Here is an 18,334-nt window from a genome sequence, read left to right as displayed (position 1 = left end):
ATGCTATGCACTGCATTGTTATCATGTTGGACGTAAAATACTGTAAAATCACCAGGAAAAGAGTAAGGTTGGACGGGATCCACATTTTCATAATATCATACCCTTTCTGTACCATACTGTGTACCATATTGTCATACCCTTTCTGTACCATACCATACTGTACCATACCGTCATACCCTGTCTGTACCATACTATACTGTCATACCCTGTCTGTACCATACCCTTTCTGTACCATACTGTCTGTACTGTACCATACTCATACCTTTCTGTACCATACTGTCTGTACCATACCATACTGTCATACCATTTATGTACCGTACTGTCTCTACCATACTGTCATACTCTTTCTGTACCATACCATACCATACTGTCTGTACTGTACCATACTGTCATATATTTCTGTAACATACTGTCTGTACTGTACCATACTGTCATACCATTTATGTACCATATTGTCTCTACCATACTGTCATACCCTTTATGTACCATACTGTCATACCCTGTTTGTACCATACCATACTGTCAAACCCTTTCTGTACCATACTGTCTGAACCATACTGTACCATACCATACTGTCATACCCTTTCTGTACCATACTATACCATACTGTCATACCCTCTCTGTACCATACCATACTGTCATACCCTTTATGTACCATATTGTCTGTACCATACCATACTGTCTATACCATACTGCCATATCCTTCCTGTACCTTTCTGTACCACACCATACTGTACCATACCATCATACCCTTTCTGTACCATACTGTCATACCATGTATGTACCATAAAATACTGTGTATACCATATCATACTGTCATACCCTGTTTGTACAATACCATACTGTCATACCCTGTTTGTACCATACTGTCATACCCTTTATGTACCATACTGTCATACCCTTTCTGTGCCGTACCATACTGTCATACCCTTTCTGTGCCGTACCATACTGTCATACCCTTTCTGTGCCGTACCATACTGTCATACCCTTTCTGTACCATATCATACTGTCATACCCTTTCTGTACCATATCATACTGTCATACCCTTTCTGTACCATACCGTACTGTCATACGCTTTCTGAACTGTACCATACTATCTGTACCATACCATACTGTCATTATTGTACCATACTGTCATTATTTCTATACCATACTGTATCATACTGTCATACCATTTCTGTAGCATACTGTCTTAACCATACCATAGTAATGACAATTACAACAATACTGAATCAACACTTATTTTAACTTAATATAATACATCAATAAAAATCAATTTAGCCTCAAATAAATAATGAAACATGTTCAATTTGGTTTAAATAATGCAAAAACAAAGTGTTGGAGAAGAAAGTAATATGTGCCATGTAAGAAAGCTAACGTTTAAGTTCCTTGCTCAGAACATGAGAACATATGAAAGCTGGTGGTTCCTTTTAACATGAGACTTCAATATTCCAAGTTGAGGTTTTAGGTTATATAGTATTTATAGGGCTATTTCTCTCTATACCATTTGTATTTCATATACCTTTTGACTATTGGATGTTCTTATAGGCACTTTAGTATTGCCAGTGTAACAGTATAGCTTCCGTCCCTCTCCTCGCCCCTACCTGGGCTCGAACCAGGAACACATCGACAACAGCCACCCTTGAAGCATCGTTACCCATCGCTTCTCAAAAGCCGCGACCCTTGCAGAGCAAGGGGAACAACTACTCCAAATCTCAGAGCGAGTGACGTTTGAAACGCTATTAGCGCGCACCCTGCTAACTAGCTAGCCATTTCACATCGGTTACACCAGCCATTAGGCTGATAGGCTTGAAGTCATAAACAGCGCTGTGCTTGCGAAGAGCTGCTGGCAAAACGCACTAAAGTGCTGTTTGAATGAATGCTTACGAGCCTGCTGCTGCCTACCACTGCTCAGACTGCTCTATCAAATATCAAATCATTGACTTAATTATAACAATAACACACAGAAATATGAGCCTTTGGTCATTAATATGGTCGATTCCGGAAACTGTCATTTCGGAAACAAAATGTTTATTATTTCAGTGAAATACGGAACGGTTCCATATTTTATCTAACGGCTGGCATCCATACGTCTAAATATTCCTGTTACATTGCACAACCTTCAATGTTATGTCATAATTACGTACAATTCTGGCAAATTAGTTCGCCAGGCGGCCCAAACTGTTGCATATACCCTGACTCTGCGTGCAATGAACTCGAGAAACGACACAATTTCACCTGGTTAATATTGACTGCTAACCTGGATTTCTTTTAGCTAAATATGCAGGTTTAAAAATATATACTTATATGTATTGATTTTAAGTAAGGCATTGATGTTTATGGGTAGGTACAGTCGTGCAACGAATTTTTTCGCAAATGCGCTTTTGTTATATCATCCCCCGTTTGGCGAAGTTGGCTGTCTTTGTTAGGAAGAAATAGTCTTCACGCTGTTCGCAACGAGCCAGGCGGCACAAACTGCATATACCCTGACTCTGTTGCAAGAGAAGTGACACCTAGTTTACCTAGTTAAAATAAATTCATGTTAGCAGGCAATATTAACTAAATATGCAGGTTTAAAAATATGGTACACGTTGGAGCAACGACAGTCCTTTTTGCGAAATAGCATCAATTATATGCAACGCTGGACACGCTAGATAAACTAGTAATATCATCAACCATGTGTAGTTAACTAGTGATTAGGATTGATTGATTGTTTTTATAATATAAGTTTAATGCTAGCTAGCAACTTGCCTTCTTTTTGCATTCGCGTAACAGGCAGGCTCCTCGTGGAGTGCAACGAGAGGCAGGTGGTTAGAGCGTTGGACTAGTTAACTGTAAGGTTGCAAGATTGAATCCCCGAGCTGACAAGGTAAAAATCTGTCATTCTGCCCCTGAACAAGGCAGTTAACGAGGTTAAGTTAAATAAGAATGTTAACCCACTGTTCCTAGGCCGTCAAGGAAAATAAGAATGTTCTTAACTGAAATACTATACTGTCTGTCCCATAACTTGTCCTTCCTGTAACATACTGAGGTAAACGGTATTCCCGGAAGTGCCCACAAAAGACGCTATTGTCACGATTGTCGTAAGAAGCGGACCAAAGTGCAGCGTGGTGTGAATCCATTATTTTATTGAATGACGAAAAACACAAAGAACACTTGAACAAAAACAACAACACGAACGTGACGCTATGATAACGAGTGCTGACACAGGCAACTACACATAGACAATAACCCACGAAATACCCAAAGAAGATGGCTGCCTAAAGATGGTTCCCAATCAGAGACAACGATAAACACCTGCCTCTAATTGAGAACCAATCTAGGCAACCAGAGACCAACATAAACACCTAGCTGAAAACAACCCCATAAATCTACAAAAAACCCTAGACAGTACAAACACCCTAGAATGAGACAAAAACACTCATATCACCCATGTCACACCCTGACCTTACCAAAATAATAAAGAAAACAAAGAATACTAAGGTCAGGGCGTGACAGCTATATCTTAAATTAAATAAATTGGGCAACATGGATCTTGATCCAGGAAAGGGATGGATTTGTTTCTGCTGTAAGCAAGAAGCTTGATCTTGCCATCTAACCACTTAGCTTGCAAGTTAGCAAACCAAATGCAAAGCTGAAGCCCTGAGCTGGATGTAATTTATTTGGCACATCTATGATAGTTAACTTATAGTTAGTTATAAGCAGTGGTGTAGCACGTGCTGACGGTATGATTTACAGTATTGAAAATCATACCAACTGTATGTCTAAATGCCCCAGCATACGGTATATCACCGAAGTTTAGCGCAAATATTTTCTTTATTTATGAAATATGTTCACAAGTATTCCCACGCATAGAAAGGCATATGTGATCATATCTCAACTGTAATAAAGGTTTGAAATGATTATGTTTTTGTAAAATACTATATCTGTTTGGGATTCTTGCGGTTAATTTGCAGTCTACAAATTATTTATAGCTATGTTCTGACCATCTGCTCAAGGAAAAATGGGCCCATGGCTGAATGTAATTGGGGACCGCTGGTCCACATCCTCTGCTGGCCTCCCTCCCCTCCTGTTCTTGTTGTAGTCTAGGTATTAATCAATAATAAATAATACATTATGCACCACTACCACACACAGAAAAGAAAGGAACTGCAACCCATCTCATCTCACTAGAATATAAATAGTAAAGGCAGCACTAATGCCTAAAAGTAATGCTGTTTGTGTGCTCAAGTTACCGTATCAGACACTAACCTAACCAGCTTCTTTCTTAAAACTGAAATGATTTATCTTACTGACATGACTGATTTTAAATGGATAAATGTGTATGAATGTTATTGATCAGGGACATGCTCTATCTTTCTCTTGCTCTCCTCCATTCCCCGGGCCAGGTTCTGGAGAGGACATTAGAACCGGACAGTTCTGACGAGGAACCGCCTCCTGTCTACTCACCGCCCACTTATGACATGCACATCTATGACAGGAAGTACCCAGAGGCCCCGCCCACTCCTCCACCAAGGTAAATTGTCATACAATCAGAGGAGGCTGGAGGGAAAGTGCTATAGGACAAGCTCATACAAGCTCACTGTAATGACTCGAATGGAAAGAATTGTGTCAAGCACATTGTTTCCATGTGTTTGATGTGTTTGGTACCATTCCATTTATTCCATTCCAGCCAATACAATGAGCCTGTCCTCCTATATACCAGCCTCCCACTAGCCTTCTCTGTACTATACTATACAGTTCAACAGATCTAAGAATTGCCCGGAGTGGTAATCCTTTAATCCTGTATAGAATATGTGCATCTCAAACATGAATACTGATTACTTTATGAAAGGGAGGAAGGAAGGATGTGTGTTTTAAAAAAACCCAACAGGACATTTTGTTCACATGCAATCCCCTAGCCTGTACTCTTTTTTTAAAGCCCAGAGGAAGTGGTCCTATGGGGCTCTGGGATTTACATGCTCTGAATTAGGAGCAGAGGTCTGTTGATGTCACAGTTGACCACATGCTCTTATTGTTAGTCAATGCTCCACCTGGTGGCCTTTTTAAGGACTGCAATGCTGTCTCAAGCTGGTGTGTGTGTGTGTGTGTGTGTGTAATTAGTGCTTGTGTATCACTGGACCAGTTAATAACAAACCTCCATGTATTTTAATTTTCTTCAAGCCCAAGATTCTATGATTCAAGATCATGGCCACATTTCTTCTGCTTCACACCACCAGCTAAGAGATTCAGTTATCAAATCAAATCTTATTTGTCACATACACTGCTCAAAGATGATTTTATTGTAAAGACAAACAGACATTAATTATTATTTGTGTTGTCATGCATTGCTTACTTTTCACAGCATCAGTACGCTATGTATGACGTGTGCATTTCGTTTAATTATAGTATGACATGGCATATGAATCTCTATCTAGTCTGACCGTAACCTTTTTTTGACCCTTGTCTGACCTAGGTTCGAGGCTCAGCCACCTCCAGGTCACCGGCAGGTCCGCAGCTTCAGGAACTGGAATCCGCCATTGCTTGGCAAACTTCCAGATGATTTTCTGCGGATCCTGCCACAGCAACTGGACAGTATACAGGTACACAGTAGATGTGAAGAAAACCACACACAAAAAAACAGCACCATGACATTTTTTTTTTTTTTTAACCTTTTTTTCTCCCCAACTTCATGGTATCCAATTGGTAGTTAGTCTTGTCTCATTGCTGCAACTCCCGTACGGATTCGGGAGAGGCGAAGGTCGAGAGCCGTGCGTCCTCCAAAACCCAACCCAACCAAGCCGCACTGCTTCTTGACACAATGCCCACTTAACCCTGAAGCCAGCCGCACCAATGTGTCGGAGGAAACACCGTACACCTGGTGACCGTGTCAGCATGCACTGCGCCCGGCCCACCACAGGAGTTGCTGTTGCGCAATGGGACAAGGACATCCCTGCTGGCCAAACCCTCCCCTAACCCGGACGACGCTGGGCTAATTGTGCTCTGCCCCATGGGTCTCCCGGTCACGGCCGGCTGCGACAGAGCCTGGACTCGAACCCAGAGTGGCACAGCCTTAGACCTCTGCGCCACTCGGGAGGCCCCTATTTATTTTTATTTTACCTTTATTTAACAAGGCAAGTCAGTTAAGAACAAACTCTTATTTTCAATGACGGCCTAGGAACTGCCTTGTTCAGGGGCAGAACAACAGATTTGTACCTTGTCAGCTCGGGAATTCGATCTTGCAACCTTCCGGTTACTAGTCCAACGCTCTAACCACTAGGCTACCTGCTGCCCCATAATGACATCATCATTAACAGCAGAGTGACATCCTGCTTACAGAAATAAATAGTAACTAAATTAAACCTCTCTTTCTCCATCTCTCCTCCTCTAGGGCTCACAGAGCAGTCTGTCCCAGCCTTCTTCCTCCTCCTCTCTGTCCTCCATTGCCCAGCAGACGGCCCAGGGAGGTATCTCCAGGCCAGGGGCTGGTGGCGCCCTAGGGGCCCCTGGGGGGCCAGGCGGTGCCGAGGGCGTGGAGGGGGCAGGCACGGAGCAAGAGCGTAAACTGAAACAGTACCTGGATGATGAGCGCATCGCCCTGTTCCTCCAGAACGAGGAGTTCATGAGGGAGCTGCAGCGCAACCGCGAGTTCCTCGTCGCCCTAGAGAGAGGTGTGCGTGTGTGTGTGTGTGTCACATACAGATATATGCATACATGGTCACCTGCATGATATACTTTAACACACTCAATACATGTTCAGGACACAGTAGGCTAGTACAGTAGTCAAGTTTATGCTTTCTCCGGAGCAAGTCAGCCACTGTTGAAAATGCTCCTCTTTCTTTCATTATATGCTAGTTGCAAAGTCCCTTTTGTATCTTATGATGCGTCATCCTACAATAGTATACATTTGGGAAACATGTCCCACTTCATAAATGTTTCTTAGTGTCCCGTATTGCATCATAACATCCAGCTTTCTCTGTTTTAGATCGCTTGAAGTATGAATCAAAGAAATCCAAGTCCAATCATTCATCCACTCACATGGAGAATTCCACAGCAGGTAGATATCATTCATAAGCTTCACCAGTAAATGTGTGTGTGGGTGCTCATTCTTATTCAAACACACAATAGGCCTACACATTTCAATGACTTGGTTTGTTTTGATAACTTCACTTTATCACATCCCACATCTAACCACCTATCTTTATCACTTGCTAAGACTAGGTTTGGTGAAATCTTCTCCAAGTAGTTGTTGACACAATAAATAGCTTTCTCTGGAGTGATTAACTTAGTATTTTATTAGGATCCCCAATTAGCCACTGCCAGGAAACAGTGATTTACATAACATTACATAATAATACAAAATATATATTTTTAAATATCTGTCTTTTCACAGTCCCCGTCGTTCCGTAAGATGTTCTTTTATCTGTTTTTTTATTTGGTTGTATTGCTAGCTTGAGTTACCTGGGTCATGGCTCTATTTAATACTGTGCATTTCCCAGCCTCTGTTCTGGACCTGGGGACTGTAAAGAGACCTCTGGCCGCATGTCTTGTTTGGTACCGATGAGTGTCCTAACGGTGTTCCAACTGCTTGAACAGACAGTTCAGTACCTTTTTAACCCATCAACACCTCCCACAAAGACCAATAGTGATGCAGTCAATCTCTCCTCAACTTTGACATGCGTACCACTGACATTCACCCTCCATGTAAATCTTCATGGAATACATGCTGCTCTGTTCTGGAACCAATTGCAATCCAACTCATCCCAAACCATCTCAATTGGGTTGAGGTCAGGTGATTGTGGAGCCCAGGTCATCTGATGCAGCACTCCACCACCCTCCTTCTTGGTCAAATAGCTCTTACACAGCCTGGAGGTGTGTTGGGTCATTGTCTTGTTGAAAAACAAATTTCAGTTCCACTAAGCGCAAACCAGAAGGGATGGCGTATCGCTGCAGAATGCTGTGGTAGCCATGCTGGTTAAGTGTGCCTTGAATTCTAAATAAATCACCAACAGTGTCACCAGCAAAGCACCCCCACACCTCCTCCATGCTTCACGGTGGGAACCACACCTGATCATCCATTCACCTACTCTGCGTCTCCCAAAGTCACGTTGGTTGGAATCAAAAATCTCAAATTTGGACTCATCGGACCAAAGGACAGATTTCTACCGGTCTAATCTCCATTGTTCATGTTTCTTGGCCCAAGCAAGTCTCTTCTTATTATTGGTGTCCTTTAGTAGTGTTTACTTTGCAGCAATTTGACCATGAAGGCCTGATTGAATCAGTCTCCTCTGAACAGTTGATGTTGAGATTGGAGGTTGACCGATTAATCGGAATGGCCGATTAATTAGGGCCGATTTCAAGTTTTCATAACAATCGGAAATTGGTATTTTTGGACGCCAATTTTTGCCTATTTATTATTATTTATTTTTTTACAAATGTATTTAACGAGGCAAGTCAGTTAAGAAACACATTCTTATTCTCAATGACAACCTATGAACGGTGGGTTAACTGCCTTGTTCGGGGGCAGAATGAACTCCCGAGATTAGGCTGGTGTAACCGATGTGAAATGGCTAGCTAGTTAGCGGGGTGCGCGCTAATAGCGTTTCAAACGTCACTCGCTCTGAGACTTAGTAGTTGTTCCCCTTGCTCTGCATGGGTAATGCTGCTTCGAGGGTGGCTGTTGTCGATGTGTTCCTGGTTCGAGCCCAAAACATCTTACCTGGGAATATTGAAGACTCATGTTAAAAGGATCCACCAGCTTTCATATGTTCTCATGTTCTGAGCAAGGAACTTAAACATTAGCTTTCTTACATGGCACATATTGCACTTTAACTTTCTTGGTTTTTGCATTATTTAAACCAAATTGAACATATTTCATTATTTATTTGGGGCTAAATTGATTTTATTGATGTATTATATTAAGTTAAAATAAGTGTTCATTCAGTATTGTTGTAATTGTCATTATTACAAATAAATAAATAAAAATCGTCCGAATAATCGGTATCGGCTTTTTTTTGGTCCTCCAATAATCGGCATCGGCGTTGAAAAATCATAATCGGTCGACCTCTAGTTGAAATGTTTCTGTTACTTGAACTCTGAAGCATTTATTTTGACTGCAATTTCTGAGGCTGGTAACTCTAATGAACTTATCCTCTGCAGCAGAAGTAATTCTAGGTCTTCCTTTCCTGTGGTGGTCCTCATGAGAGCCAGTTTCGTCATAGCTCTTGATGGTTTTTACAACTGCACTTGAAGAAACTTTCAAAGTTCTTGAAGATTTCCGCATTGACTGATCTTCATGTCTTAAAGTAATGATGGAATGTCGTTTCTCTTTGCTTATTTGAGCTGTTATTGCCATAATATCGACTTGGTCTTTTACCAAATAGGGCTATCTTCTGTAAACCACCCCTACCTTGTCACAACACAACTGATTGGCTCAAACACATAAAGAAGGAAATTCCACAAATTAACTTTAACAAGGCACACCTGTTAATTGAAATGCATTCCAGGTGACTACCTCATGAAGCTGGTTGAGAGAATGCCTAGAGTGTGCAAAGCTGTCATCAAGGCAAAGTGTGGCTACTTTGAATAATTACAAATATAACATATATTTTGATTTGTACAACACTTTTTTTGGTTACTACATCATTCCATATGTGTTATTTCATAGTTATGATGTCTTCACTATTATTCTACAGTGTATAAAATAGTCAAAACAAAGAAAAACCCTTGAATGAGTAGGTGTGTCCAAAGTTTTGACTGGTACTGTATATCCTTCTTTGCCGCACATGACCACACAACTGGGCAGTAGTTCAGGTGTAACAAAACATTGACAGACCTCTTCCCATTTTAGAAAACATTGAGTCTAATTGTTTTGACCATGACAACTTGCTGTCTAGGGTTACTCCGAGCAGTTTAGTCTCCTCAACTTGCTCAATCGCCACATTATTCAATAATAGATCCTAGATAAGGTTGAGTGGGTGATTTGTCCCAAAAACTTTTTATAGTTTGAGATTGCTAATCTTAGCCAACGGAATTACATTTGCCTTCCTTCAGGCCTGAGGGCACAGGCACACACTGTCTTCTGGGATTAAATTGAAGATGTGGCAGAAAGGTGCAAACATGTATTCCTTTATCAACTTCAGCAATTTACCATCCATGTTGTCGGTACCGGGGGGCTTGTCCTTATTTATAGAGTGCAACAAGTTTTTCACCTCTTCCACCCCAACTTTGCAGAACTCAAAACTACAGTGCTTGACTTTCATTATTTGGTCCGTTATGCATGAATATGAAGGCTCAGCGTTTGTTGTTTGCATGTCATGCCTAAGTTAGCAAATCTTGTCAACAAAAATGGTTGGCAATATCCAAGGGTTTTGTTATGAACAAGCCATCCGTTTCAATGAAGGTTGGTGCTGAGTTTGCTTTTTTTGCCTGGAATTTCATTTAAAGTACTCCAGAGATTTTTACTATCATTCTTTATATAATTTACCTTTGTTAAATAGTAAAAACATTTTTTTTAAACTACAAGTTTTGTTTAGATTCCATCAAGTCTTAAAGTTCCCAGATATTTTTTTTTACGACAACTACAGTAACCAATTAAGACTTTACATGGTCAAATCAAAAATGGTTGAAGTAAATTGTTGGTCGACTACTCAGGTTCATTATTTGTGCATGTGTGTTCTTGTGTTCGTACAGTATGTGTGAGCACATGGTGTGTGTGTGTGTGTGTGTGTGTGTGTGTGTGTGTGTGTGTGTGTGTGTGTGTGTGTGTGTGTGTGTGTGTGTGTGTGTGTGTGTGTGTGTGTGTGTGTGTGTGTGTGTGTGCGTGCATTATATGTTTGTCTTTTACAACTTCTTTCTTTGTTTCCAGGAGAGCACTGTGCGTCAGGGTCGATGGAGGCTTGTACTGCTGTGTCAGATGACGCCATGTTTAGAGACAAACTCAAACACATGGGCAAATGTAAGACAACCTCTACACATTATTACCATCCCGTGTCTTTCTGGCAATGGCTTGTTAACTAACTCAATCAAGACAACAGCATACATAGGCAAACCCTTTTTTACAATCCTTTGTTCTGGTCATTTATTTTGTGATGATACTGTTGTCTCTCCCACCTAGCAACAAGAAAGAAGCTGTTTGAAATCGCCAGATCATTCTCTGACAAGACAAAGAGAAGAAAGTTAAAAAGAAGAACGCTCCTGAAGCACCAGTCGTATCCTTCATTGCCAGTCGATTCTAATTTCCAATCAGAAACATTAGATGGGTTCCATTTTGCAGTGTTTTATAGAACTCAATGATCACGTACCACATACTGTATAATACAGATGTCCAGTGCCTTTGGTAATTTTCAGACCCCTTTTGTTAGGTTTCCACCTTTTGTTAGGTTACAGCCTTATCATTTTCTAATTTATCAAAAATAAACATCAGAAATATCACATTTACGTAGGTATTCAGACCCTTTACTCAGTACTGTGTTGAAGCACCTTTGGCAGCGATTACAGCCTCGAGTCTTCTTGGGTATGACTCTACAAGCTTGGCACACCTGTATTTGGAGAGTTTCTCCCAGTCTTCTCTGCAGACCTCAAGCTCTGTCAGGTTGGAGTGTTTTCAGGTCTCTCCAAAGATGTTGGATCGGGTTTAAGTCCAGGCTCTGGCTGGGCAACACAAGGACATTCAGAGACTTGTCCTGAAGCCACACCTGCATTGTCTTGGCTGTGTGCTTAGTGTCGTTGTCCTGTTGGAAGGTGAACCTTCGCCCCAGTCTGAGGTCCTGAGCACTCTGGAGCAGGTTTTCATCAAAGATCTCACCGTACTTTGCTCTGTTCATCTTTACCTCGATTCTGACTAGTCTTCCAGTCCATGCCGCTGAAAAACATCCCCACAGCATGATGCTGCCACCACCATGCTTCACCGTAAGGATGGTGCCAGGTTTCCTCCAGACGTGACGCTTGGCATTCAGGCCAAAGAGTTCAATCTTGGTTTCATCAGACCAGAGAATCTTGTTTCTCATGGTCTGAGAGTCTTTAGGTGCATTTTGGCAAACTCTAAGCAGGCTGTCGTGTGCTTTTTTTAAGAGTGGCTTCTGTCTGGCCTAATTGGTGGAGTTCCAAACTTATACCATTTAAGAATGATGACTTTCCTAGTTAAATAAAGGTTACACAATGATTGAGGCCACTGGGTTCTCAGGGCCCTTCAATGCTGCAGAAATAATCAAGTTGTAGAAGCATCTCAAGGATGATCAATGGAAACAGGATGCACCTCAGCTTCATTCCCTCAGCTTCATTACTTTTGTACATAAGATATTTCTGTTTATTTTTGTTTTATATTTATATATAGTGGGGAGAACAAGTATTTGATACAATGCCGATTTTGCAGGTTTTCCCACTTACAAAGCATGTAGAGGTCTGTAATTTTTATCATAGGTACACTTCAACTGTGAGAGACGGAATCTAAAACAAAAATCCAGAAAATCACATTGTATGATTTTTAAGTAATTCATTTGCATTTTATTGCATGACATGACATAAGTATTCGATACATCAGAAAAGCAGAACTTAATATTTGGTACAGAAACCTTTGTTTGCAATTACAGAGATCATACGTTTCCTGTAGTTCTTGACCAGGTTTGCACACAATGCAGCAGGGATTTTGGCCCACTCATCCATACAGACCTTCTCCAGATGCTTCAGGTTTCGGGGCTGTCGCTGGGCAATACGGACTTTCAGCTCCCTCCAAAGATTTTCTATTGGGTTCAGGTCTGGAGACTGGCTAGGCCACTCCAGGACCTTGAGATGCTTCTTACGGAGCCACTCCTTAGTTGCCCTGGCTGTGTGTTTTGGGTCGTTGTCATGCTGGAAGACCCAGCCATGACCCATCTTCAATGCGCTTACTGAGGGAAGGAGGTTGTTGGCCAAGATCTCGCGATACATTGCCCCATCCACCCTCCCCTCAATACGGTGCAGGCCTCCTGTCCCCTTTGCAGAAAAGCATCCCCAAAGAATTATGTTTCCACCTCCATGCTTCACGGTTGGGATGGTGTTCTTGGGGTTGTACTCATCCTTCTTCTTCCTCCAAACATGGCGAGTGGAGTTTAGACCAAAAAGCTCTATTTTTGTCTCATCAGACCACATGACCTTCTCCCATTCCTCCTCTGGATCATCCAGATGGTCATTGGCAAACTTCAGACAGGCCTGGACATGCGCTGGCTTGAGCAGGGGGACCTTGCGTGCGCTGCAGGATTTTAATCCATGACGGCGTAGTGTGTTACTAATGTTTTTTTTTGAGACTGTGGTCCCAGCTCTCTTCAGGTCATTGACCAGGTCCTGTCGTGTAGTTCTGGGCTGATCCCTCACCTTCCTCATGATCATTGATGCTCCACGAGGTGAGATCTTACATGGAGCCCCAGACCGAGGGTGACTGACCGTCAACTTGAACTTCTTCCATTTTCTAATAATTGCGCCAACAGTTGTTGCCTCCTCACCAAGCTGCTTGCCTATTGTCCTGTAGCCCATCCCAGCCTTGTGCAGGTCTACAGTTTTATCCCTGATGTCCTTACACAGCTCTCTGGTCTTGGCCTTTGTGGAGCGGTTGGAGTCAGTTTGATTGAGTGTGTGGACAGGTGTCTTTTATACAGGTAGTGGAGAACAGGAGGGCTTCTTAAAGAAAAGCTAACAGGTCTGTGAGAGCCGGAATTCTAACTGGTTGGTAGTTGATCAAATACTTATGTCATGCAATAAAATGCTAATTAATTACTTAAAAATCATACAATGTGATTTTCTGGATTTTTGTTTTAGATTCCGTCTCTCACAGTTAAAAAAATCTAAACCTGTTTTTGCTTTGTCATTATGGGGTATTGTGTGTAGATTGCTGAGGAAATTGTTTTATTTAATCAGTTTTAGAACAGGGCTGTAACGTAACAAAATGTGGAAAAAGGTCAAAGGGTCTGAATACTTTCCGAATGCACTGTATGTATCATATCCCGCCCTTTAGGTGTTTTCCTCGACCATATCCCCACTAAGACTGGGCATAGCCAACTCTACAGCCAACCTCCTGGAGGATGTGGAGGGAAGCCCAGAAGATGGCCAGCCCAGGAGATCAGACACTCAAGAAGATGATGTGCCACACAAGGAGCTGTTGTCATGGTGAAAACCTGTGTTCTTCCCTGTTGGGAATTGTATGGCTTTACTCTGTGTAACTACTATAACTGCTCTAATCAAACAACTTTGGTTTTAGAAGTGGGTGGGACATAAGTTTTCATATTTTTGTATTTATTTTTTTCAGTCGTATAAATGTTCCACACAGCCTAGCCGACCGCTCGGAGGCATCAGCATGATCCTAAAACACACCGTAGCATTGCTTTGTATCACATTCCAAGTTATAAAACTGGGGGGGACAAAAATGCCATTTCAGAATGTGCAAATTTCCCATTTGAAAGTTGGTTGAAATAAATCCTTTGTTTATAGATCAACTTTTGGCTGTAATCTGACAAACATGTCACCTCCTCCATTTCAGATCCTCCAAGGCTGTACCACATCAGTGTTTCCATGGTGACAGCAGAATGACCCATGGCTGGTGGCCAAGCAATACTTCGGCTCTTCCCTCCCCTAACACAGACCAGCTAATCCCAGGCCAAGAAGTGACATGGGACCACCCACTCGCCCAGGGGGAGAAGAAGCAAACTGCTAGCCACACACCACCTCTCCTTAACTCTGACTGTTCATAACCGCATTGGATTACCATTATAATCTCTGTATTATAACTCTTAGTTAATATATGATTTAATATGTAAAGGACAGATGCATTAGTCTTTTGACTGTTCTGTATTTTTGTTTAATATCCGCTCCCTTTAATCCCCATTGCAGAAGGCATGGCATCCTTGGTGAGGATGATCTTACCATATGGACTCATCTAGTGTTACCAGTCTAATCTATTTTATATGGCTGGGATAGGTCACTCCTGAGCCAAAGTGTGCACCTCTGAAATGTCCCATAATAAACCATGTTCACTCCCAGTAGCCATGTGTTGCTACGTCCATTTGGTCACAGTTTTAAACAGACAGTAACCAGTGATGACGTGTCACGTTTTTAAACATCTCAACTAGAATCACAGCTCAATCCAAGTTCAATCCCATTTTTCCTGAAAGTTCAGGAAACAGAAAAGACTTGTAAACAGAGACCCTAACATTACAGTCAACATTATAGTCGACCCCCCCCCCCCCCCCTGTAAATCTAGAGTTTCCTCTGAGCAATTTGACACCCTTCTGCTGCACCCTATATAAAAGAGGCATTCCAACCTGTCAAAATAGTCACTTGTCCCTAGCAGGTCATATTTCATCCCATATTGTTATGTCAATGTGTAACTAAATGCCAAGCTTTCCCTTTAATCCAATTTCAGGAATTCTGACAATAAACATAAGCTTTCATGTGAACTAAAATATTCCTCAAGCTACACTGACTGCCATATCTCAGTATTCCCATGTATTTTTCAAAACAGCATTTATATCTTGTTGAGAGGAAGGAGGGGTGCATATTGCTGAATTCCAGTATTATTGAGTACACAATATAACTAGTTGAAAAATTTGATAAACATATATACCAGTCATCTGTGCACATTGATGATAAACATGTGTTTTGTTTTGTGGTGTATTGGGAAATGAACCACTTGTAATGGGAAGTGTTGGGTATGGAGAGAGCAGAGCAGGATATGGATGATGCCTCTGTGAGGACTGGCATTGTTCTTTATTAAAGATGCTGTTGGATGTATCAGTAGAAAAGAGAAGGCTGATGATGACCCAGTGCTGTGATATGAGCTTCAACAGACAGTCGAGGTAGATTTGAAATCAAACCTTTGAGCAACTAGCTGATTTGCAAGGCTTCACATTGATCTGTCAATTTCCCAACTATTGGAAATGATTACCAGCTTCAATCTTATTCTGAAGCCTTCTCCCCAAAGTGTGCTCTTTGCTCACAATCATTAAAAAGGGAGGGAATGACTGGTGTAGGAAACATATTTAAATGTTTTAAAATGTATTTGCAGGAGTGAGCAAGCCAAGTGCACTTTGGGGAGAAGGGTGGGGAATTGGAACACACAGCTCTTCCTTCTAAAATGGATTTACATGTAAATGGTTGATTTGCTACCTCTCAAATTATGACGTATCCACGATTGAAAATTAATATTTTTACGATTGAAATGTAAGATTGTTCAAATCACCCATTTACCATTTTTCCTTGATTCAGGATTGAGACATGTTTTAACCCTTCTCTGTCAGGGATGTTGATAGAAGATCTCATTGGTGATAGGTCATGTGTTGTACATAAGGAGAAATGTCTGTTTGTTGTACATACGGAGAAAATTCAAGTATTGATTGTGTGAAGGGAGGCTGAAACTGACCCTTTTGGTGTTCCTTTTGAAGTCTGTTGATGTTATGGATTGGGTTTGGAATTTTGCCCCTTAGACAATTTCTGTGTGTTGTCAATTTCTTGTTTGTTAGTTTTGCTCTCAGCATTTCTCATACAGGTCTTCACAAACTCTCAAAAATTGATGCCAATAAAAGGAGTTTATTGCCCTTGCCATAATGAAAATAATTTGCCAGATTGCCATAATGTCACCCAATCATTTGTACTGTTATTGAACAACAGATCACTCAGCTTACTCAAACTGCCACCAGACTATCCATTTACCTTCATTATTACTGTCATGCTATTCACACATTCATATCTATATAGGTGTTTTAAAATGGGCTTTTATAAAAAAAAACATATAGCTTTTACTGTACCAGACTGTTTCAAATGTCACCCCATGATAGTGGAGTGCTTTCATTTATTTCCATAGAAGACATTCTAACTCATATCTGCAGCAACCGAGGGAGCATCAGTGACAAGAAGCAGGTTATGTTTGTTTACAATATCCTGTGACCTTTCACCCACTGACCAGTCAGCAGGTTTATGTCTGTTTATTCCAACATTGCATGATATCAGTTAGTCACCAAGTGCTTGCACTCCATTGGTCTTTTGCTTAGTTTTGTTCTTTTCAAAAAAGCGAGAAATTAAATGTTTTGTATCTTCAGTTCCAGGCTTTTGACTGACATCTGTACATGAGTGCAGTTTTGTTATTGTACTGTCGAGGGCAACACTCGTCTGCATGGTTTTGTGATGTGATTTCAAAATGGATTGATGTTTGATGACTGCTCATAGAAACTTGTAGATACGTTATCGTCTCAGGGAAGTTTCCATCTTCTTTCTACTGTTCTTCCATTTCCAATTGGTCCGACTTGGTAAAAGCACAATTAAGAATCTAGGCCGGTAGTTTATTCCATCAGAAGCTTCAAATATGATTTTGGAGGCCAGACATGATTTCAAATGCTGGACCTGCATATAGGCCTAGTTGTTGTATGGAGAAGAGCATACTCAAAGTAATTTCTCACTCTAACGTTTTAACCTTTTCTGACCAATAGACATACAGCACCACAAATGCTTGGTCAGTGATTTTTGTTGTTGTTGAGATGTTGAGACGTACAGATTATTTTATTGTACTGTATGTGTGCCAGACAGTGATATGCTTCATGATGAATGTACATGAATATAGATGAGGCCAGTACTAGCAGACAACATGCTTGTTTACAATGCACTCATGAGCCTGCAATCTTCTATGGCTCATAACCCTATCATAAGAATGTATGCTATATTTACTTTGAATAACTACCACCACAGAGCTGAGGGTTTTCAGCCTCTTTTGTATTGAACTCGATGAGATCTGTGTGGTCTGTCCAGAAACAACCCCTATAGCCCCTAAACCATTTTTGTAGATCTGTTTCTGGATTGGGCTGTAACCAATCCTACCAGTCAATGTAGGTCAAACATATGAAAAGCGATGCTCATTATCAAAACTGAAACTGAAATACATTTAAAGAACTTCAAAATTTGTATGATTCAAAATGTGTTTGTTTGTGTCATATTTTGGAAGGACAAGGTCAGAAGCCAGTTTCTCCCCACAAAATATGTTTAAGGTTCTTTAGGTGATTGTTTTACTCAAAATTGATTTCCGGATCAGATCTTTCTTACACTTTAAGAAAGTTTCTTATAGCTATTGAAGTAATCAAGTTGTGTTGTACCCTGTCTGATGTGATTGTGTTACATTTGTAAAGATTTATTAACATCCCTTTTCATTAAAGTTGTTTCAAATCAAATCAAATTGTATTTGTCACATGCACCATGTAAGTATAGTTATTAAAGTGACTATGCATTTCTATAAATCCCTTACACAAGATTGTCACAACTGACTCGTGAAAATGACTGTTATTGCTCAACGCTCCTGGTGAGGCCTATCTTTTTGAAGAAAGAGAAAGACCTAGGACTTTTG

At 41.0% G+C, this 18,334-nt stretch overlaps 1 protein-coding gene across 7 annotated transcripts in view; it reads left to right on the top strand.

Annotated features, from left to right (window-relative positions):
• The window catches only part of LOC110507887 (CUE domain-containing protein 1), a 51,916-nt gene extending 33,755 nt beyond the window's left edge, over positions 1-18,161 (top strand). For all 7 annotated transcript variants that reach the window (XM_021588276.3, XM_021588278.3, XM_021588280.3 and 4 more), the window contains 8 exons: positions 4,389-4,516; positions 5,456-5,582; positions 6,371-6,650; positions 6,965-7,036; positions 10,847-10,936; positions 11,096-11,189; positions 13,996-14,118; positions 14,489-18,161. In XM_021588276.3, coding sequence (XP_021443951.2) covers positions 4,389-4,516; positions 5,456-5,582; positions 6,371-6,650; positions 6,965-7,036; positions 10,847-10,936; positions 11,096-11,189; positions 13,996-14,118; position 14,489 — 915 coding nt within the window. In that variant the 3' untranslated portion in view covers positions 14,490-18,161. The remainder of the gene's footprint in view (positions 1-4,388; positions 4,517-5,455; positions 5,583-6,370; positions 6,651-6,964; positions 7,037-10,846; positions 10,937-11,095; positions 11,190-13,995; positions 14,119-14,488) is intronic.
• Positions 18,162-18,334: the final 173 nt, after the last annotated feature.

The sequence above is a fragment of the Oncorhynchus mykiss genome, chromosome 27, assembly GCF_057628025.1.
Source record: "Oncorhynchus mykiss isolate SJ-2025 chromosome 27, ASM5762802v1, whole genome shotgun sequence".
In the NCBI taxonomy this organism is placed as follows: domain Eukaryota; kingdom Metazoa; phylum Chordata; class Actinopteri; order Salmoniformes; family Salmonidae; genus Oncorhynchus; species Oncorhynchus mykiss.
Note: the sequence above shows the minus strand (reverse complement) of the source record. Positions and strands in the feature narration are given on the sequence as shown.